We start from the raw sequence: 21,463 nt of genomic DNA on the forward strand, positions 1-21,463 counted from the left end.
GGTCTCGAACCCGCAGGTTCAGGCAATTCACTCGCCTCGGCCTCCCAAAGTGCTGGGATTACAGGCTGAGCCACCAAGCCCGGCCAAGAGGTGTTCAGGCTGCCAGAGGAATCAAGGCTGATGGCCGGGTTTATAGCTTGGGTGACTGGTCAATGAGGAAGTCCTTGGAGGAGAATGGGAGTTGGGGAAGGAGGAATTTGGTGTTGCATGTACTGAGGCTGAGATGCCTGCCCCACCAGAGGCCAGGCCACAGTGTAAACATGGAGCCTGGCATGGGACTGGATGGCTTCACTTGGAGAGGGTGTTCCAGTTTGCTATTTGGGTGAATGCCGAATGATCAGGAATCAGTATCTATATTTGGCTAAGGTGAAAATCCCTATCTTAGAGTGAGCTTCCATTGTAAAAGAATAAATCTGAAATGTTTGTCAAGATTGTTTCATAATGATCACAATTTTATTATAAAAATTACACCGCAGTGTCAGTACAGTCATTCTCAACACTGTCAGGTGCTGGTTGCCCTTGAGGATTTCAAACTGGATGTTTGTGATGATAGACGCTCACTCCTGGTGGTGAAGCTTCTTCTGGGTTGTCAGTTTTTCTCTCTCTCTCTGAAAATGACTGATCATAGTAGAGACTTATTCTCTTGGACTTGATGATTTGGCTGTTGGTGACAATAATCCCTTAATGAAGCAGTACCTTCAATTGGTGCTTTGCTCACTGTCTGAAGCAGATACTTTCCAATATTTTCAGAAGCAAACTTGAGTGTTGTGTTCACCTACCTTTTTTATTTCTGATTCTTTTGCCTGCACCTGTGACTTCTCCCACCCAATCTCTTGAAACAGTGTGTCCCTGAGCCTTATACCTAGCAATGTGACTATGGAACTGGCCCTCAGGAACACAGAACACAGGACTGGCTCTGAATTTGCATCTGTATCTCAGCCATGGTTGCCTGTAGACAATACCAGTGCCTTCCATGGAACAGAATGATGGGTCTCTTTAGAGTAGGCATCCTTCCCTCTCAAGGCACATCCTTTTGGTTCCCTCTTCAGTTAGCCCCAGCAAATGTGGCACTTCCCCTGAAGCTGCTGCAATTGTTAGTGAATCCTGCTACATCAGTTTTGTTATTTGTAAGATATAGCATGAAGCTTGCTTTGGCTCAAGCAGCCTGTGTATCACAGAGCTGTTCATCTCACTTTTCTGTCTTGCATACATACTTGAGAAGGCAATTCTAAAATCTCTAGTATGTCAAGTGGCTTGACCTACCATTTTACTTGACTGAAATAAAGAAAATATTCAGAGGAAAATATTCAGATATCAACAGAATATAAAAATGTCTTGCCCAGTTGTGTGAATGGTGTTGTTACACTGACAAGACGAAAAATAACCTATGTTATCACATGATCCTTGAGTCCAGGGACACCAAGAATGACAGTTATGCAGGTATTCAGCTCTCTGGCTTTCCAAAGGGAGAAACCAAAACCAAATAGGAGATTTTGACTGAATGCCAAGGCCAAAACCGACTTCTGAGCATCTGCAGTAGAGAGGAAGTCTGAGAACTGGACCTGGGCTGTCAGCCATTAGTGGTCAGGAAGAGGAAGTTCCAGCAAAGGAGTCTGATGGGGATTGGCTGTGAAGGAGGGGGCCCAGAAGAGTGTTGGATTTGAGAGGGATAGAGGAGAAGGTATTTCAAGGAGGTGGGAGTGAGTGAGAGAATAGAGGACAGACCTCTGGATTTGGCCGTGTGGAGATTGCTGTTGGGGGATGGGGAGTGTTGCCAACAGGACACCACATGAGTCTCTTTTCTTGAGGGATTCTGGAAGCAGCTGCCAGGTTCTCTGCCACATGACTGGTTTCTGTGAGTGGAGCTCCTTTGTGTTTGCAGGGCTACTCTCAAGGTAGACTGTGCATGTCCAGAGTGAGGCTGCTCATGCTGGACTGCTGAGGGAGCTCCCAGGCTAGCTGTTGTCCTGCTGCTAATTCATGGGCACACCCTTTCCTTGCAAAAGCCAGGCCCTTCCTTGTATATGCTCACAACTCCACATTTGGCCATCACTCAGGGTTACCTGTTGCACGTGAGAATCTCCCCACCTTTCTCTGTCTCTTTCTCTGTCTTCTTTCAGGAAGATGGGGATTCTGACCATAACAAAGCCCTGAGCTGCTCCTGCAGCTGCCCCCACCCGGCCCCAGTGTGCACAGTGATGCCTGGTAATGCTAGTGGCCAAGTACTGTATTCTCTGCCTCACAGGAGAGTCACCAAAGACCCAGACTAAGGCAGCACCTGGACACAGCCAGTCTCCTTGGGTTGTTGTGGGTTCAACTGCATTCCCTCCTAATTTGTACGTTGATGTCCTAACCCCCACCCCTTGGAATGTGACCATATTTGGAGATAGGACCTTTAAGAGGTAATTAAGTTAAAATGAGCTCAGTGAATAAGCCCTAATCCCATGTTTGGAGAAAAGAAGATTAGGATACAGACACACACAGAAGGGAGACCCTGTGAGGACTCAGGGAGAAGGTGACATCAACAAGCCAAGGAGAGAGATCCCAGGAGGAACCGTCCTGCCAGCACCTTGCTCTTGAACTTCTAGTCACCAGGACTGTGAGACAATACATTTCAGTTAAGCCACCCAACTTGTGGTGCTTTGCTGCAGCAGCCCCAGTGAGTAATACAGTTTCCTTCTCTTCTCTGTCAACTCCTTCTCCTCTTCCACATTGAACGTGTGGCCACGTTCAATCTGCAGGGCTCTCTGGGAGCAGGTCAGTCAGGGCAAGCCAGGCTCCCCATCTCTTCTAGAAGGCAAGGCTCTCTGTAATCTCATTCCCCCGCTTCCTTCTCCAAGGGCCCCTGCTCTGCCCTGTCCCCGGTTGTTGAACACCTGGGAACCTGCTTGCTGTGTATTTTCTGGGTGTTCATACAGACAGCTGTGCTTTATTCAGCTAGGAGCTATTAAACACAGATGGAGGAAAATCAAATGTATAAACGGGAATCATTTCCATTCCCCTGCAGGATGTTTTGTTGCGGTTTGTTTTTCCTCTTGCACTCACCACCATACAATCGGACATTGTTTATGTTTGTCTATCTCCCTACGCGAGACCTCTCTTATCTGAGCCGTAGCCAGCACCTAGGACAGGGCCTATTGCTACTGAGTAGGTGCGTAGGTGCTCAGTACCTATTGGCGAATGAATGAGTATCTCAAGACCAGCTGGCTTTGCTTTATGATTATATCATCATGGGATACCAAAGCTGTTTGTTATTCTAATTAAGGGTGGGAGGCCATGGAGAGGGGATAATGTTGATGTCACAGGGTCCTCCAGCTCAAACGCTTTAAACAGAACTTGGTGCCGGGAGTCACTTGCACCAGGAAACCCCATGTGTGACTGGCCTGGATCGATGCTTTTATGATTGCCCTTCCATGCCAGCATGGCCAAACAGCAGCTCTGAGCCGGAGGCTCTGTGCTGAGTGCTTTGTCGTCATCCTCCCAGGGAATTATGTCGTGGTGTTCTGTGATGTTGCTGTTGCTGCTTTGCAGAGGAGATATGTCAAGACACACCTGAGTCTTAGATTCTAAGACCAGGAGGGAGACCTGGGGCTCCTCCCTGCCTGTTGCCCTTTAACAGGTGTGGGGTCGAGTGCTGTGGCCGGTGTCTGTGGGCACCTACTGCTTACAAAGGGGAATTGGAGGCGCGTGGCCCAGCTGGGCTCTGTCTCTGTAATTGAATCTTGAGTAAAGGTGACAGCTATTGTCCGCGCTTCTCGGGTGGCTTCCTGCTCACTCTTGGTAATAAAACAGTCGCAGGTTCTGTGAATCGCTAATCAAACTTCTCATAGCGGTGTCAGAATGTGAGTGAAACAAGAACAGGAGCCTCAGATGTGCAGGCAGGCAGAAACAGCTCCTAAGACCTTTTTCGTTATCTGTATCAGAGTCCTCTCCCTTCTGGGATCCACTGGGACAGCTGTCTCATGTCCTGACCGCCACTCTATTCCTCCCAGGTAACCTCCTCACCTCCCACCCGCCTCTTGGATTATTTTTTTCCATTTTATGTGCATAGAATGTCCCCAGTTTTACCCTTCACTAGTCCTCACTTTTCATTCTGGAATCATTTTCCAAGGAATGTGAACCACCTGAAAGTTCAGAATTCTGTGGTTCTACATCTCGTGACGCCCCCATTGCTTCGTGGTCATCTGCCCCACCTTGGGGACCTCCTTGCAGCCGGTTCACTGACAGCCCTGAGGTCCTCCAGCATTTTCTGACCCCTCTGCCTTTTGCTCCTGTCCTTCTCCTTGCAGAAAAACTGGCAGGCTGCAAGCTGAACGTGGCTGAGGTGACGCAGTCCGAAATAGGGCAGAAACAGAAGCTGCAGACAGTCCTGGAAGCGGTGCATGACCTGCTGCGGCCCCACGGCTGGGCGCTCCGGTGGACCGTGGACTGTGAGTCCCACGCTGTGGGCTGGGGGCGGGAGGCGCGTGTGGACGGCGCCCACCCTTCCGACATTCATCATCAACATTTGTCATGGACATGCATCATCGCATCTGGCCTTGCATTTTGAAAACCAGCTCAACCTCCTGCCTGAGAGGCCCCGTTGCAGGGGAGAAAGGCAGGAGAGGAGAAAGGTTAGGGAGCTCGTGGAAGAGGGGCAAAGACACGCTGCAATGCCCTGTCCTTCCCATGCTGGAGTAGAGGCGAGTGGATCAGGGCGATTTCGAGAGGCAGAAGAAGCCTCTCTCTCGTGGGCCCTGAGACAACCCCCATCCTGATGGCAGTAACACCAAGTGAGCTGTCTTACTGAATGTGTCACAGAGCGGGCTGGTATTAGGAAATGGAACATCACGATATTGCTAGCCAAGACACAAACCCGGAAGGTGAAACACTAATTCAGGAGAAGTTGGAAAGATCTCCTCTGTCCTGTCTGCCCCTCCCTCACCTCCTTACTGTCAAAGCAGGGGTCAGAGTGTGGCTTCAGAGCTCTGTGGGGCCTGGGACCTCTGTGGTTTGTGAGACCAACCCGGGCTAGGCAGGGGAGACCCTGGAGCATGGAGACCCTGGAGCTTGGTCCTGCACCAAGGTCTCTTGACCTTGGGACTTTGCTGGGGATGTGGTGGGTGGGGAATCAGATGCCTTGTAAGCTGTAAAGCCCATCACAGCCGTGGTGATTACAACCAAACCTTAGTCCGCGTGCTGTGGAAGGGATAGGACTGATTTGGCAGGATAGGAGTTAACATCTGACGTTCCCAGAGCCACATTTGCCCTTGACAGCCTACCCTTGTTGGGATGGCTCATTGCATAGAGAGAGCACTTTTTAGTGCCAAAGATAATAACGTACATTATTGTGATGGATAAGTGGCCGTGACCTGTTTTTCATGATCTTTTCCCTTCAGTTGTGCTAATTTTACTATTCTGCTCACTCCCTCTCCTTATCACCACCCAATTTATGGCTTTCAAAAACACCGTGCTTTTAAAAGTGGTTGCACACGTCACCTTAGGCCAACAGGAAAGAAAAAAATCAGAAACTGGAAATAAATTTGCCCAGGATGTTCGTCAGCACTCTTAATTTTTCCATGGTTTGTTCTGTCCTGGCCTCACCGAGGTCTTGTTTGGACACGGCATCTTTGCGACCTTTGGGGAGTGGGCCCGGGGCTCCTTTGTAACCTGACCTAAAGCATCTCCCTTCTTCCTTCCTTGCCCGAAGCAATCCACGGGAAGAACCTGGTGGCCATCCTCCACCTGCTGGTCTCCCTGGCCATGCACTTCCGGGCCCCGATCCGCCTTCCCGAGCACGTCTCTGTGCAGGTGGTGGTCGTGCGGGTGAGTACAACCCCGGGGTTGGCTCGCCCTGACTCTTTCGAGAGGCAGCATCTTGCCCCTCCTGCCGTTCCCCTGTCCCCTCCTCTCCCCCCACGAGGCTACCTTCTCTTTTTCCCTTTTGACAAAATGGATGTCTCACCCTGGTTTCGAGATAAATGATTGGAGCGGGAACAATGGCATTGATTTGATGAGAGGCAGAAGCGGAGGCATGAGGGTGTTGAGATTTAATTTTCCACATTTTTGAAAAGAACATTCATTTCTCTCCAAAGCCAACTGGTTGGAATTCAATCCCTTTGAATGCGCTTATTACTCATTGGAGGAGGTTGGGACCAGCGGTATGAAATAGATACCCAAATTAAAACTTCTCTGCATTTGCTGGGTATTATACCCATCACTCCCATCATCTCCCTTTTTTAGGTTCGTTTCTCTTGATTCACTCGGAGAAATGAAACCAGGACCCCAGGCCTTGTAAGGGAGGTGGAGGTGGAATTGCCTTTCTCTTGCCGTGTCCCTTGCATTTAAGTGGACAGTCTCTGCCTGGGGTTTGTGTGTACAGTTCTGTTCAGTAAGCATGTACTGAGCACCACTCAGCACCAAGCACTCTGCTAGGCTGCTGGGGGTATAGAATGAGGAAAACACACTCGGGGTCTGAAGGAGCGACTACATGTGCCAGAGAGTTGAGGTTACGCTCGAAACCTGGATGTCTCGAGTGTTTGTGTTACTTAAGACATCCGGCTCTGCTCTCTTCTCTGGTTTTTAAATGTGTCAGTCCTGTGGTCTCTGTGGACCTCAAGGACCTGGCCAAGGCTGTGTTTTCCAGAGCCGTTCTGACCCCTCTGTTACCCTGGCAGCTCGGTCTTGACCTGACGGGCCTGCCCCTCTCTGGCATAGGGCGAGGGCCGCCTGGCATTTCTCCACGTTTCCTTCCTAAAGAGGATGTCTGTGGTTGGTGGTGGTGACTTGGGCCCCAAGGGCCGTTCCTGTGGCTCCTTGTTTTGGATGCTTGCTTGCAGGCAGCCGGCCTGGAAAGGCTTCCCAAGGACACACGGGAATGTGATTCCCAAACCTGCCGACGTCAGACTCGGGGCCCCACGAGTGCTGTGCAGGCTCAGTGACCGGGGTATTTCCTTTCATGCTTGCACTTGGAGCCAAGACAATCTTTTAGGTTTGCAGAAAATTTGAGTGACCCGGGCAAGCACTTGCTGGCTCTTTCTGCCTTAACCAGGGTCAGAGAAGGATTCTTTGGGCCATGCCCGAAGTGGAATGAAACAGGGAAAGGAAGTCCCAGCAACTGGCTCATTGTTCCCCAGACCTCAGAGCCACCTTCTGCCTTCCTCTCCAGTCCCCTGGCCTGTCCCTCCACCTTTGGGCTTACTCAGGTGGTCTGTGATCCAATTCAGGATGGGGCCCTGCGAAGAATGTGGCATTTCATAGATGGAAGGAACTAAGGGGAGGGCCCCATTTGCTGCTGAGGAGCGTGGCCTTGGGCAAATGGCTTGATTTCACTGAGTTGCAGTGAGTTCCTCATAAAATTGAGCGTATACTACAAACTTTTGGTGTCTCCAATACCTAGACCTGGGCCCAGCAACTGGTAGGTGCCTGATGCATGTTTGGTGTGTGACTAAGTGTTCACAATGTCTCTGGACCTTCCTCAGCGGGCTCCCTTGAGATCAGTCAGGATAAGCCTCACCCAGCCGCAATTGTTCATTAATAAGAACCAGTTCTGAGAGTTCCCTGGAAGCGAAGCTCAGATCTTGGGTGGTGTCCACCATGGGCCGTCTCAGCAGGAAGTGAGTTTTCGGTGCCTCGAGGGGTTTACCTAGGGGCCTGTGGTGGTGGTTGGATGAGTCAGCGCCCAGCTCCACGCAGAGCTCCTGCAATGGGTGGGCTATCACCCTCACCATCACCATAGCCCCCTCCTTTGGCACCCTTGTAGCGTCTTTATACCTGCCAGGCTCCAGGAAAAGTGTGTCACCTACTGGGTCAGTCTCCTTGGGCTGCTGTACCAAAGTTCTGTAAACTTGATGGCTTAAGCAGCAGACATTTAGTCCCTTACAATTCTGGAGGCCGGAAGTCTAAAGCTGAGGTGTGGGCAGGGCCATGCTCCCTCGGGAGGCTCTAGGGGAGGCTGCTTTCTGACTCTTCCAGCTCCGGTGGAGGCTGTCAATCCTTAGCACTTCACATCACTCAGGTGGCTCCCTCCATCATTATTTGGCCTCTTCCATCTGTCTGTTTTTTTTGAAAAAAAACATCATTATTTGGCCTCTTCCATCTGTCTGTTTCTGTGTCTAATAAGGACATGAGTCATACTGGATTTAGGGCTCACCGTAATCCATTATGGTCTCATCTTAACGAGTATCCACAAAGACTCTTATTTCCAAATGAGATCACATTCTGAAGTTCTGGGTAGACATGAATTTTGGGGAGAGCAGTGGCAAAATCACAGCTTGACACAGCCTTGACCTCCTGGGTTCAGGTGATCCTCCTGCCTCAGCCTCCCAAGTAGCTGGAACTACAGTCATGGGCCACCACACCAGGCTAATTTTTTTAATTTTTATTGAGATGAGGTACCGCTATGTTGCCCAGGCTGGTCTCAAACTCCTGGGCTCTAGCAGTCCTCCTTCCTCAGCCTCCCAATGTGCTGGAATTACAGGCATGAGCCTCCATGCCCAGCCCTTGTTGTCATTTATATTCCTTCTGACCTCTCCCAGCTGCGGGAATCCCGAGCTGGGGTGTTTCTCCTGAGATCCACACAGATGCTGACTCTCGGGGCAGTGTGGAAGACTGGGTGAGAAAGTTGGGGACAGGCTGCAGCCATTGAAAGTGTTCCCCATAATCCCCAGGGGTGCACCCTGTGATCCCCCTGGGTATTCAGCACATCCCTTCATTCTCCCGTTGCTGCTTTGAGAGATGGTCTCCCGGCCCCAGGGCCCTTTGCATGCACCATCAGTCACCCTGTTGACATGTCCTTCCTCCTCTCTCTGCCTGCCTGACTTTGTGTATTTATGTTGGGGCTTTCAGAAGCGGGAAGGACTGCTGCATTCCAGCCACATCTCAGAGGAGCTGACCACAACCACAGAGTAAGTGGACCCACTGCCCCACCCTTCCAAGCACTGCCGCTTGAGTGAGCCAGATCCCAGGCTGCTGCCAGGGAGGCTGGTGCGCGTGGGGCCATTTCCCACCTGATATCCCTTTGTCTTAGCATGAGGTTCCCATGCAGGCTCCCAGTCTTTCCCCACACACTTTCGTCAGAGTTCTCAACACTAGAACAGAGTTATGGTCCAGAGCCTGGGGAGTTTTCAGTTCTTATTTCAGAAGATGAGCTGTAAAGGTGTTGCAGGGTGGGATGGGCAGAGAGAACGGGTTCAGGATGATTAGAGAGACCCTCCATCCCGGTGCATTCGTCCACCCATGTTAGCACCGGCAGAGGGATGGAGCTGTGTGTCTAACCCAGAGCCTTTTGTTGACAGGCACTGCTGAACGAACTGTTGTTTGTCTCCTAGAGAAAGCCAGGGGCAAGAGTTAAGTCTAAAGGCTTTAAATCTATTGAAAATAGCAAATCAAATGGTGCATGTTGTGTATGGGCTTTGGGAGCCCTCGTGACACCCTGGTAAGGGTCTTTAAAATTCACTACATTTTTGTCTCTCAACTAAACCTGTTCCAGATGAAATAGGAAATATAAATGTTGATGGTCTCAGCTAACCACCAGCTCTGTTCACAGAGTGATTAATGTGATTATGTTGTGAATTTACGAATAGTCTGTCAAAAATTGGAGCTGACACTAGAAACCACTCATGGCGTGTGAGCCGTCAGGGACACTGAGGAGACGCTGGTGTGCACAGGCCCAGCTCCAGGCCTCCTAGGCAGTCCCAGACCCACGGAAGGGAATGGGAAGAACTGGAGGAGGGGAAGATGAGGAGCGTGGCTTTGTGCCCAGCACAGTGGGCCTTTGGAGGCAGGTCGGCCTGATCAGCAGTAGGAGAAAGGCAACTTGGGACTGGGCTGGTGTCTTAGGTCTGCATGGTTGTGTAACAAGTCACCCTCCAAAGCCAAGTGGCTTAAAATGTTTGCTGCTCACAATTCTGAGGGTGAGCAATGTGTGCTGGGCTCAGCTGGGTGGTTCTTCAGCTGGTACTCAGAGTTGCTCATGTGACTGCAGACATCTGAAGGTCCAACAGGGGCTGGGGAGGCTAGATGGCCTCCCCCAACGCTGGCAGTTGGTGCTGGCCTCCCCCCTGTGTCTTTCCTCCTTACGGAGCTGGGTGTCTCCCCAGAGTCCCCTCAGGGTTCCAAGAGAGTGCAAGTGCAGCTGCAGGTCCCTTGAGGCCTTGTCTTGGATACCTATATCCTTGTGGGTCAAAGCAGGTCATGGGCATCCTGGATCAGGGAGTGGGAGACAGACTGCCTCTTGGCCCAGGAGTGGCCCAGGCATATTGCAGCAGGCGTGCCACAGTGGGAACCAACCGTAGCCCCCTCTGCGGTAGCCCACAAAGTGGGTGTGGCCAGAGGGAGGGCAGCAAGGAGGAGCTGGGGGCCCTGCAGTCATCCTGGGTAAACCAGAAGTACCCAGAGACAATCAGGGAGGGAGCAAGTGGGTGGGAGAATGGCCTCAACAATTCACCAGCAGTAATAGCACCAGGGGCCTACTGTAGGCCAGCACCAGGATGTCCCGGGAGATGCTAAGAGGTGTGTCCGGACCCAGTTTCTCTCCTCCAGGGCTGTCTGTCTGTCACGCTGCTGAGAAAGGACATATCCACAGAAATGTAAAGTCCAACACAGGGGGCATGTGGGAAGTGGCAGGGGGCCCTCAGGGAATTTTCAGGAGGAGGGAATGCCCCGCCATCAGGGCAGAGGAGGTTTCAGTGGAAGCAGGCTCAATGGATGCCAGACAGTCATGAGCTGGGAGAGGGCTGGGATTTTCTAGCTCTGAGTCAGCATCACTCTGCTGGCCAAGGCCGATGGTGGGGGAGAGGCCGGTGTCACTCACACTGCAGATAAATTCCCCTCATGGCTCATCCACGATGCCGTCTCCCGATTCCTGGTTTGCTGTCTCCTGTCCCCCCAACTCCTTGCAGTCACAGAGAGAATCTGATGGAACAGATACGTCCCCCCACGTGTCATCAGATGTCTGCCGGAGACCACTCCGTGCCAAAGACCCACATTCAGTTCCCTAAGGCATCATGGCCACCTCCTTCCTAGTCTCGCCTTTCCCATTTCTCTTTCTGGAGGCAGCTGTGAGGTCAACCCCTCCAGAAAGCCCTCTCCAATTGCCAAGCAGGAGTGCTGGCTTCCTGTTAGCTTCCAAAGCGTCTGTGTGCACGCAGCCCATGTTGAAATATTGGCTTATGAGTCTTTCTCACCACTAGGCATTCCGAGGGCAGTTGCCACTGGGCATTTGTCTCCAGGGGTATTAATTTCTGTACCTGTATGGTCTGCCCCTAGTAGGTGCTCAAATAAGGGCCAAAAAAGGCTTGAGCCTAGAGGGATTTGGGGAAGAAATAAAGATCTCCTTGTCTCTCAGGGAGGGAGTGCGTCGGAAGGGTCCGTGTACTCGTGCGCCAGGGACCTTCAGGGAGAAACTAGTCTTTGCTCCCTCATTTTTTCCAGCTGCCACCTGCCCAAAGCTAGGGCTTTGCCGTGGGTGCCTGCACGCTCTGCGTGTTTCCCTGCCGAAACTTGATGCTCAGGGAACCTACAGCCCTGTGGTTTAAGGTTTGCGTTCCACGGCAGCCAGAGACCTGCTGTCTGCTGAGATCTCTCTGCATTCACCGCTTTCTGATTCAAGTACATCCCCTCCAAATGGCATTAACGAGCGGTTCATGTACAAATAGAGGTGGCGAGTTGCTACTGATCTTGTGCAAACGTTAATCATCCACACAAGCACCTCTCACTAGTAATTAGAGCAGAACGGGATGTAGCAAATGTGACTTGTGTTCTTATCAGCAGGCCCTTTGACTGGGCAGTAAGGGGTTCCCGGCTTTCTGGCCAACTCCATCACCCTCCACCGTGCTGCTTGTTCAAGTGTGTTTTGAGTGGCCCATCTGACGACTCTCTCTGTGTTCTTGTCTGTAGGATGATGATGGGCCGATTTGGTAAGTAACCCTGAGGAGGGGGGGAGACTGAGGCACGTTGGGGCTGCCCCAGGAAGCTCCAGGGGGTTCCCATGATCATGCAGGGGGAGCAGAACCCCAGGCTGGCTTCACTGTCCCCATAGCTCTGGAATCCTAGAGAAAGTGTGTAAGCCTGACCCTCCCCGCCATCCCGTATTTCAGCTCACAGGGTTGTTTCTCAGAGTTGAGAGGGGACTGGGTGGTGCTGGAGGAGGGAGGTGGAAGGCCAGGTGGCTGCCTGGTGGAGTGGCCTGAGAAGTAACTGATGAGGATAAAAGAGAGAGGAGAGATTAGCCTGAACACTAGTTAGCTAACGGGAGAGACTTGCCTTGTGGGATGCACATAAATACATGTTTCCTGCCAGAAAATCGCTGATTTAGCAGACTTCCTTAGGGTCACACAGAGTGGCTCTGGTCCTGGCTGGTGACTTTTGACCTGCCCCTTCACCCTTCTGCGCCTCGTCTGTGAAATGGGAGAGTAATAGGCCCACCCAGATGGGGGCTGCTGAGAGGGCTAGGTGAGATCACAAGTGTGTGCCCTGTGGGGCACAGGACCTGCCCTCTTATATGGGGAGATTACTACGGTTAGTTTCAGTGTCTGTTCCCAAGCGGGGGGGGCATTGCCCCATCTTCCCCCATGGAAGCCCGTGGCCCCATCTTCATCTCAGTGAGGGGTGGTAATAACGTTCAAACCCTCAGAGACAGAAAGCCCCAGCTCTCGGTCTGGGTCAGACTCACTGCTTTGGGGAGAATTTTAAAAGAGAAAGCGCTCAACCCCCAAATACCATGTTCTCCAGCGAGTGGGCAGAGGAGAACCGCAGTGAGAAGGAAAAATGGGACCCGGCACCGTGGCTCACACCTGTAATTCCAACACTTTGGGCGGCCGAGGTGGAAGGTCAGTGGAGCCCTAGAGTTCAAGACCAGCCTGGGCAACATAGCAAGTCCTTTTCTCTACAAAAAAAAAAAAGAATTAGCCGGTGTGGTGGTGCCCACCTGTAGTCCCAACTACTCGGGAGGCCGAGGCGGGAGAATCACTTGAGTCCAAGTGGAGGCTTCAGTAAGCCGTGATGGTGCCACTGCACTCCAGCTTGGGGATGCAGAGTGAGATCCCAACTCAAAAAAAGGAAAGAAAAGAAAAATGAAAACCTAGTAGAATCTTCCCTGCCTGCCTCTCAAACCTGCCAGCTGGAGCTGGTGTCCGTTCCTGCGGGGTCCTGGGGCTGGGGCACCACCCGTGAACCTGCACAGGGAGGACAGGGCTGGCTCAGCCTCGGGCATCCGTAGTCTCAGAAAACAAATGTGGCTCAGATCCTGCAGGTCTTGTATCTAGAAGATGCAGGAATTGTGTGTCCCCTAAGCTTTCTTCAGTAGACCCTAAGCTACTAAATTAAATGCCAGGAAGATTCACAGGCCTCCACTATTTCTTTAAAGGAGCAATTCAGCTCTTTTTAATGTCTTTATTATTAAAAATAAATAAATAAGTAAAGGAAGAGCACAGGGATACCTCCTGTTTCCAGTTGCCGAGGAAGGTTACTGCAGCGGGGACACGGCTCGTGGGGCCAGCATGGGGCATCCACCTGCTCCGCATCTGGGTGGAGTCTGGGTTTGGGGGCACAAACCCTCTGTTTTATCCTCTTCATCCTTTCTGCTCGGAGGAGGCTCAGACCCCCGTGGGGTAGTAGAGGCAAGAAGATGATGAGAGAGGGGCCCCTCAAAGTGGGCTTGAGGGTTTGGGTTTTGCGTGGCGTCATCCCTTCTTTGTTTGTTTCGGGGCTAACTGGAAGTTCAGGGAACCTGAGGGCAGTCGCTTCCGTAGGGGGCACGCGAGCCTGTCTGAGCAGCACCCTGTGGCCCGAGGTCATAGACGCCTACCCAGGAGCCCCCAGGCTCATGAGTGAGCTTTTGGGTCTGGGGCGCAGGGCGGTGAGAGAGCCAGGTGGGAGAGCCAGGTGTCACAGTGTGAGAGACTCACCCATCCACCCCTTTGAGGGGAGGAGGGGAAGCTTGGAACACAGAGAGGCTGGCAGAACTGTTCTCACTCCTTTGTGGGCTTTACACGCTGCGCTTGGGAGATGCACACAGGCTATTAGTCGGTGACAGGCAATTAGTTCCGCCCCCGGCCTCACTGCTTCTGCTGACGCAAGCGCTGAGTCTCCTGGTTACCCACCCGGCACCCTTGGGCGCAGCTGGGCTTCAGCCTGCACCCCTCCCGAGGGAGCAGCAGCACGTCGTGTCGTGGCTTCCCTGGCACTCACCTCTTCCCCCCCCGTGGCCTCTCTGCCCAGCCTGGGTCTGACCGCACCACCTCCTCCGGGGAGCTGCTTCCTTCCGGGGGTGCTGGTCTCCGGCTTACCCTGCTGGTTCCTCTGCACCATTGTTGGGGCTGGGCTTCCTGGAGGTGGCCTTCATCAGCTCTCTCTCCTGCGTACAGCCCTTGCAATGGCCTTTAAGGGCCTCCCAGGCCACCTCACCGGAGGACACCCCTCGCCTCCTCTCTGGCCTTGTCCCTGCCCCTAGACCCCGCATGTCCAGGCCCAGCTGTGTGGCTCCCTCGCCTATCCGAGAGTACTTTAGGGCACTCCCACTTCTAGCGCCCTCCACCTGAGATACTTTCCCTCTAGATTACCCCATGGCTCCCTTCTTCAACTCTTCTAGCTCTTGGCTCAAATGTCACTTATCAGGGAGGTTTTCCTTGACCCTGCTGCCCCAAAGTGGTCTCTGCCAGCTCTCCAGCACATGAATGAGTTTCCCTCCCAACCTTATTATTTCTGTAATCATCCGACACACCCACAGGGTGCACTCTGCTCACAGGAAGTGCTTGGCTTTTCTTCCCTGCGCGTGTTTACACATGTAGGTCTCCACATGCCTGCAGACAGCGGTACCTGTGAAATTTCAGGGGCACCACGGCCTCTCCCTCTGTCCCTTCACACACAGCTCTTAGACCTGTGAGCTAGAGAAGTGTCCTGTGGGCTAGAGCCCCCTCTTCGTGTCTTCCTTGGGGTGCACCCCCACAAAGCAGCTAGCCCTGCCTCGGCCACTGTCCACAGGCAGCAGATACCAGACCTTCTAGAAGTTTCCGAAAGACCAGGCGGATCCTCCTTGGCTAATGGTTGGCTGCTGGGCTTTGCCAGGAGCCACCTCTGAGCCCCAGTTTCCCCTTGAGCACTCTGATCCAGGGAGGGAGAGGGCTCCACTCTGCCCACCCCTGGCATTCCAGCGGGGGAGTGGCCCCCCGGGGTCCCTGCCCAATTCTGCCGGCCTCAAGGAGGTCCTGGCTGAGATGGGCTCAGAGCCTTTTCTCTCCGTGGAAACTGGTCTCAGGACTGCCCGGGAGGTTGCAGCCTGGTCTCCATGGCAACGGGCTTGCTGGTTGCCTCTTCTTTCCGCAGGCGGCCCTTCCCCCGCCCCAGGCTTCTGCTGGCCCAGAGCCCCTTCCCGAGGCAGGGATGGAGAGCCATGAGCTCGGGGAAGGGGAGGACGTGCTTCCTCATCCCTTCCTTGCCCTGTGATAACTCCTGGTCTCTCCCATTTTTATAGCAGAGCTTGTTCGAAACGTGCCAGCTTGATCCCACAGCGTCTGGTTCCTGCCCTCTGCAATGCTCATGTTCCCTGACAGCCTCTGTCAGCTCCCTCATAGGCCTCTGGCTCCTGGCCTTGCGCTGGGCTTCAGACACCTCTCTTGGCACTTTCTGTGCCCTCTGCCTGGAATGCCCTTCCTCCTCCCCTGGCCTCTGCAATCCCAGTTCAAGCGTCAAGGCTCCTCTGGGACGCCTTCCTCGGGCCCCCAGCCCTTGGTCCGTGGATCTCAGACTCGGGTGCCTCCAGGGACCAGGCCGGGAGCATGAAAGAAGAAAGCAACCAGACCATGAAGGGATGAGCAGCAGCCGCCCCTCGGCCTTGGTGCTGGGTGGCAGTGGGCAGTGGCGAGTCCTGGGGCAGACTGGAGAGCCTGCCCCCCTGCCCCGTGGGCAGCTCGCAGATGCCAGTTGGGAGTGCAGAATCCGTTTCTTCAGCCTCCGGTTCTTCAAGGGAAGCCGGACGTTCAACACTTGTGGACAGATCTTCCCACTGAGAAACTTGACTCAAACCAAAAACAACTTGACGTGAACCGTGCTTAGCATTCTTGCGGGTTGCGCTTGGGCAGATGCTGGAACGCTCTGGTGGGCTTGGTGCCTCTCTGGTTTCCTCTTTTCTGATGCTTACAGGGTCATGACACCACGGTGTGTCCCCTCCTCCCCAGACCCCTCCTCAGCCTCTTCGCCTCCTGAGAACAGGGCTGCCCCTTGTCTATCTCTCTAGCCGTCCCCAGAGCCTCGGGAGGGAAAGTTGGCTGGAGGAACATGACGGGAGGGAGCTCTAGGGGCTGAGGGCCAGCGATGTGCCTGCCAGGTCACGTGCCTGTCCCCTTGCTTGCTGCCTCCTTTGGTTCCTGTGCCACTGGCCGGGCAAGGGGCTGTCAGAATGCCCACACTGCAGAGAAGGGGAGGATTTACTTGTAGTCATGGGATGAAGTCAGAGTCAGGCAGCTGGTATTGGAACCTGAATTTATTCTGTTCTTTTTCTTTTTTTGAGTCAGAGTCTTACTCTGTTACCCAGGCTGGAGGTCACTGGCACGACCACACTCACCACAGCCTCGACCTCCTGGTCTCAGGCAATGCTTCCGCCTCAGCCTCCTGAGTAGCTGGGACTCCAGGCGCACATCACCATGCCCAGCAATTTTTTTTTTTTTTTTTTTTTGAGTTGGAGCCTCACTCTGTCGCCCAGACTAAAGTGCAGTGACCGCTCCCGTCCACCGCAGCCTCGACCTGCTGGGCTCCAGCGATCCTTCCGCCTCAGCCTTCCAAGTAGCTGGAACTACAGGCATGTGCTACCACACCCGGTTAATTTTTTTTTTTTAATTTATTGTGGAGATGAGGCCTCGCCAAGTTGCCTAGGCGGGTCTTGAACCCGCGGGCTCAGGCAATCCACTCACCTCAGCCTCCCAAAGGCGCGGGATTACAGGCTGAGCCACCGAGCCCAGCTTGCCTAGCAATTTTTAAAAAAAATTTTGTAAAGACAGGGGTCTCCCTATCTTGCCCAGGCTGGTCTCGAACCCCTGGGCTCGAGCAATCCTCCGGCCTCGGTCTCCCCAAGTACTGGGATGACAGGTGTGAGCCTCCACACTCCCGGCTGGATCTATTTTCATTTCCAAGGCCGGGCACACTGCAGGCTTGCCCAGCTCCCATGGCCTGGTACCCACCGCCCCCTTTCAGAGCCCTTCCATGCCGCCCGGGCCTTATGACGCGGCTGAGTCCCGGGACACAGGTGAGCGGCGGCTGGAGTGGAGGCGCCTCAGTGGCACCGAGGCCTCCCTGCGCGGCTTGATCCGCCAGCCCAGCGGTGGCCCGGCTAAATATACCCCAGCTGACGTCAAGCACTCTTCTCCCAGGGCTTTTCTTAAGCTGCATTTAAAGTTTGCCTATTGCTTTGTAAAGATTAAGGTTTTCATTTTTGCCCCTTAGCAGATGGGCTTATGGTGTGTAATCTGACTTAGACGATTATAAAGATAATCTACGGCTGCTGCATTAGCAAAGTCAGCGTGTGTCTGGAGGGCAGGGCGTTTTCTTCAACGCCAGTGCTTAGGTGAGGGAAGATTCCCTACCCTTTCCTGCAAGCACACACGCGCACACACGTGCACACACGTGCATACTCCTTCTTTCCTCTTGGTTTCTCATCCCAGCCCAAGGCCAAAGAGGAGGCTGCCTGGGCTCCTTGGGTCTATGAGCCACTTCCTGGGGCCCTTCTTCTTGGGGCGAACTGGGGAGAAGGGCCTGGATGCTTCCTCTAGAAGGAGACTCTGTCTTACTCGACTCCAGCCCATGGTACCTTCTCTTTCTTGTTCTTCTCCCCCACTGCCGTTGTCCCTCAGACAGGCCACAGTGGTCCCTGAGGCAGCCTCCTGGACTACCCTGCTCTGACTCTGTCAGGCCGGGCTCCGCACTGGGTTTGGACACAAGCCCTGGCTGGCAACAGACGGTCTCTCTGCTGGCCTCGGTCCTCTGAGCATGCACTGCCCTCAGGAGCCTTGAGGACGGATGTTGGGGGCCTTCAGTCTCCTCCAGATGCCCTCCTTCCCCTTCCTTCTGCCCTGGCTGTGACGCCCCACGGCTCCGTGCCCTCCCTAGAGTCCTCGGTCCTGCACTTGGGGTCCAGGCTGCAGTGGCCTCTGTCCCCTGTAACTCCATGGGGCATCCCCGCATGGCAGTAGTCAGGCTGGAAATGCCTTTTCTGAGAGCAGAGTTGATGGTCTCAGGTTGGACAAGAAAGGGGCTTATTCTGTGTTAATTTGGAGGGCACCTGTGTGTCAGTTAGCAGAGTTAGGACTCATCTGAGAGGAGGAAGATGGATGGGACACCTGGGAGGAAGTGAGCTGCCCGTCCCTGAAGCTGTCCCCGTTGAGACTGGTGGCCCTGAAAGGATGGCTGTGGAGAGGTTCTGGAGGGCCATCTCCCATACATTTATTCATTCTGAGCTGCCACCCTTTCCCTGTTCTGGAACTGGAGATGGTGCAGGGAACAGGCAGGACAGGGGTCCCTGCCGCGAGGGGCTGCCCATCTGGTCCGGCAGATACACAGAGATGAGATGTATTTTCACGTAGTGACAAGGGCAAGGGAAAAGTGCACCTGAGCAAGAAAGAGGTCAGACAGCGGAGGCTGGTGCCCCTCCTAGGAGGTAAGATCTGAGAGCAAGGATGCGAGGCAACTCAGAGAGCAGGTGCAAAGGCCTGGAGGCGGACATGTGCCTGATGTGAGCGGGAGCACCTTGGAGGCAGCATGAAGTCAGGGAGGGTGAGTGTATCCAGGATGATGCTGAGCTGGTGGATCCCACAGACCCTCGGGAGAGAGGATGGATTTTATTCTAAGTGATGAGAAGCTGTTAGAGGATTTTAGCCTAGGTCGGGGTAAGGAGGGAGGAAAGAAATGGTCCAGTTTGCACTTTAAAGGGCTCACTCTGCCTGCCAGGGAGAAGGGATGGGAGGCCAGGAGTGGAGGAAGGGGACTCATTAAGCTAGAGGCTGCAGCTGCTCCCAGGTACAGGGCAATGGGGCATATGTGATTTACAGGTGAGGTTTGCCGGCAGGCAAGGAGTATGGGAGAAGGGGGCATTCAGGGTGCCTCCCGTCCTGGGACGTGATGGGACAGATGTCCAGGTGCTGTCCGCCTACTTCCTAAGGAGAGGTACCAGTGGAGTGAACTAGGCAGGCGTGAGTGTTGAGGCTGAACACTCACTCGAGGGATCGGCAGCTGTCCCCGCCGCTCGGGGATGAGGATAGCACCGCGGGCTTCCATAAACCCTCTCTGTGTCTCCTTTACACGTCCTCAGAGCGGGATGCCTTCGACACGCTCTTCGACCACGCCCCAGACAAGCTCAGCGTGGTGAAGAAGGTAAGCTCGGGGTGGCTTGTTCCCCTCCAACTGGTTGCTTTTGGACAGCCCTGCCGGGGAGAAGGTGGGAAAATGTTTGGAATCTCTGAAATGTTTGCCACATGGATTGAAATGTAATTACAGTCAGAAACGTAACTACAGTGCATAAAATTAGCGCCTTTTAACTCAACATCTCGGCTCCCTGGGTGTCTCCCTGCCCACCCGCTCCACTTCTGTTAAGTGAATTACCGAGCCAGCAGTTCCTTCTGACTCGAGGCCTTTTTTCAATGTGGAAATGTTTTCCGACGCGTCAACCTGCTGACTCTCCCCGGCCTCATTACCATGAAGTTGCCTTCACAGCCTGCCCGTAAACAAGCAGGCCTGTGTGGCGGAGCTGTGCCATGCATGGATCCGGCCAGCTTCCCGCCAGACAGGGGATGGGGCCTGCACCCGTCCAGGCAGACGGCTGCTCAATCTGCATGGAAACGACAGCATGGGCCAGGCCCGGTGGCTCATGCCTGTAATCGTAGCACTTTGGGAGGCTGGGGCGGGAGTATTGTTTGAGCCCAGGAGTTCAACACCAGCCTGGGCCACACAGCGAGACCTTGTTGCTACAATAAAATAAAATTTAAAAATTAGCATGGTGTGGTGGCCTCCCAGCTACTCGGGAGGCTGAGGTGAAAGGCTCACCTGAGCCCAGGAGGTCGAGGCTGAAGTGAACCAAGATTGTGCCACTGCACTCCAACCTGGGTGACAGAGTCAGACCCCGACTCAAACAAACAAACAAACAAAAAGAAAAACTATGCAAACAAAATTAGCCTCAGTTTCTCCATCTGTCAAATGGGGACAGAGATGTTACCCACCTCTGAGGGCACTGTGAGGATAATGGGGATCCTGTCTGTGCCCAGGCCTGGCATGCAGTACGTGGTCACACTAATGGCGTTGAATATGATGTAGCCTGAGGTGAGCATGCATCTTTCGGTAGACAGGGTGTTAATTCACTTTTTGGAAAGATATGTTTTGGGCCCTGGGGCCACCAGCAGTGATGAATGGGGCCACCAGCAGTGATGATTTATTTGCTTGACAGCTTCCTGCTTCCAACCTTCTTGTCCTCAGCCTGTATGCAAGTTGCTGTTTGTAGGTCCTCATGCCCCAGAAAAAGAGCAGGGTCCCCACCCACTCCGCAGGTTTCTTCTATCACCCCTTTGTGCTCCCTCTCCCCCCCTCCCCACATCCAGCCATGGCCTGAAGACCCCAAAGCGTTCACAGACATGCCTGGGCGCCCATTCGCTCCCATCTCCCCAGCCCACCCTCAGGCTGGCTCAGATGCCCCCTCTCTCTGCTGACTTGCAGGGGTCTGAGAGCCTCTCCTCTGTGCACTCAGCAAACCTCTCACACGTGTTGTGCGTCTCCCTGCAGGGCTGTGTGTCTTGATGCCTCTGTTTCCACCACTGTGTGTGTGTGGAGGATGACACATGGATGCTCCAGGGTGGCCCTCTCTCTTGCTATCTTTGTGTCCCCAGCACCAAGCAGTGTGCCTGGCCCATAGCAGCTGCTGAGTACATTTGGGCAGAATGAATAAGTCACACCACGTCTGGTGTGGGGTGGTATTGTGTTTCCGTTGAAGTTGGCTTTGGTTGCTGAGAAGTTACAAGGGAGAGGTTTTAAACCGGTGCCAGAAAGAAGTCAGCCCCTTGGCACCCATGTCACAGCGCTCAGAAACTCCCCACAGCCTTGAGCTAAAGCCCCGGGGGATCCCCTTACAGAAAATGCGATTGGCATGGCCAGGGCAGGCTTTCCCTTCGAACTTCTCAGTGTGCCACAGGCCGGTCAAAGTCACATCTAAAATACATTTGACTTTTAATTATCTTCCCCTGACCGTTTAATCCTTCTTATGATTGTGAGATGTGGCAGGTGTGGGTGGGTTGGCGTGTGTGTGTGTGCACGGGTTGGTGAGCAGACATGTATTACCTTCTCCACCAGGGCTAGATGCGGGCTCTGTGCCATTGAGACTAGGGGCTATCCTAAGAGCATCACGTCTGAAACACGGGCTTTTTACCTTAGCAAACAGGAGGGGATGAAGGCAGTTCACAAAACCCACGCTGGGACATGGAGAGCCCACGCCTCCCGATGACAGCCTATCACG

The 21,463-nt window shown here is 53.6% G+C and overlaps 1 protein-coding gene across 2 annotated transcripts in view; it reads left to right on the forward strand.

Annotated features, from left to right (window-relative positions):
- The window catches only part of PARVB (parvin beta), a 69,018-nt gene that overhangs the window by 28,682 nt on the left and 18,873 nt on the right, over positions 1–21,463 (forward strand). For both annotated transcript variants that reach the window (XM_008052905.2, XM_008052906.2), the window contains exons 4-8: positions 4,290–4,430; positions 5,690–5,805; positions 8,827–8,885; positions 11,878–11,897; positions 19,277–19,338. In XM_008052905.2, the coding sequence (XP_008051096.1) occupies positions 4,290–4,430; positions 5,690–5,805; positions 8,827–8,885; positions 11,878–11,897; positions 19,277–19,338 (398 nt within the window). The remainder of the gene's footprint in view (positions 1–4,289; positions 4,431–5,689; positions 5,806–8,826; positions 8,886–11,877; positions 11,898–19,276; positions 19,339–21,463) is intronic.

This window comes from Carlito syrichta, unplaced genomic scaffold (genome assembly GCF_000164805.1).
Source record: "Carlito syrichta isolate Samal-C Ts95f unplaced genomic scaffold, Tarsius_syrichta-2.0.1 Scaffold287654, whole genome shotgun sequence".
NCBI lineage: Eukaryota > Metazoa > Chordata > Mammalia > Primates > Tarsiidae > Carlito > Carlito syrichta.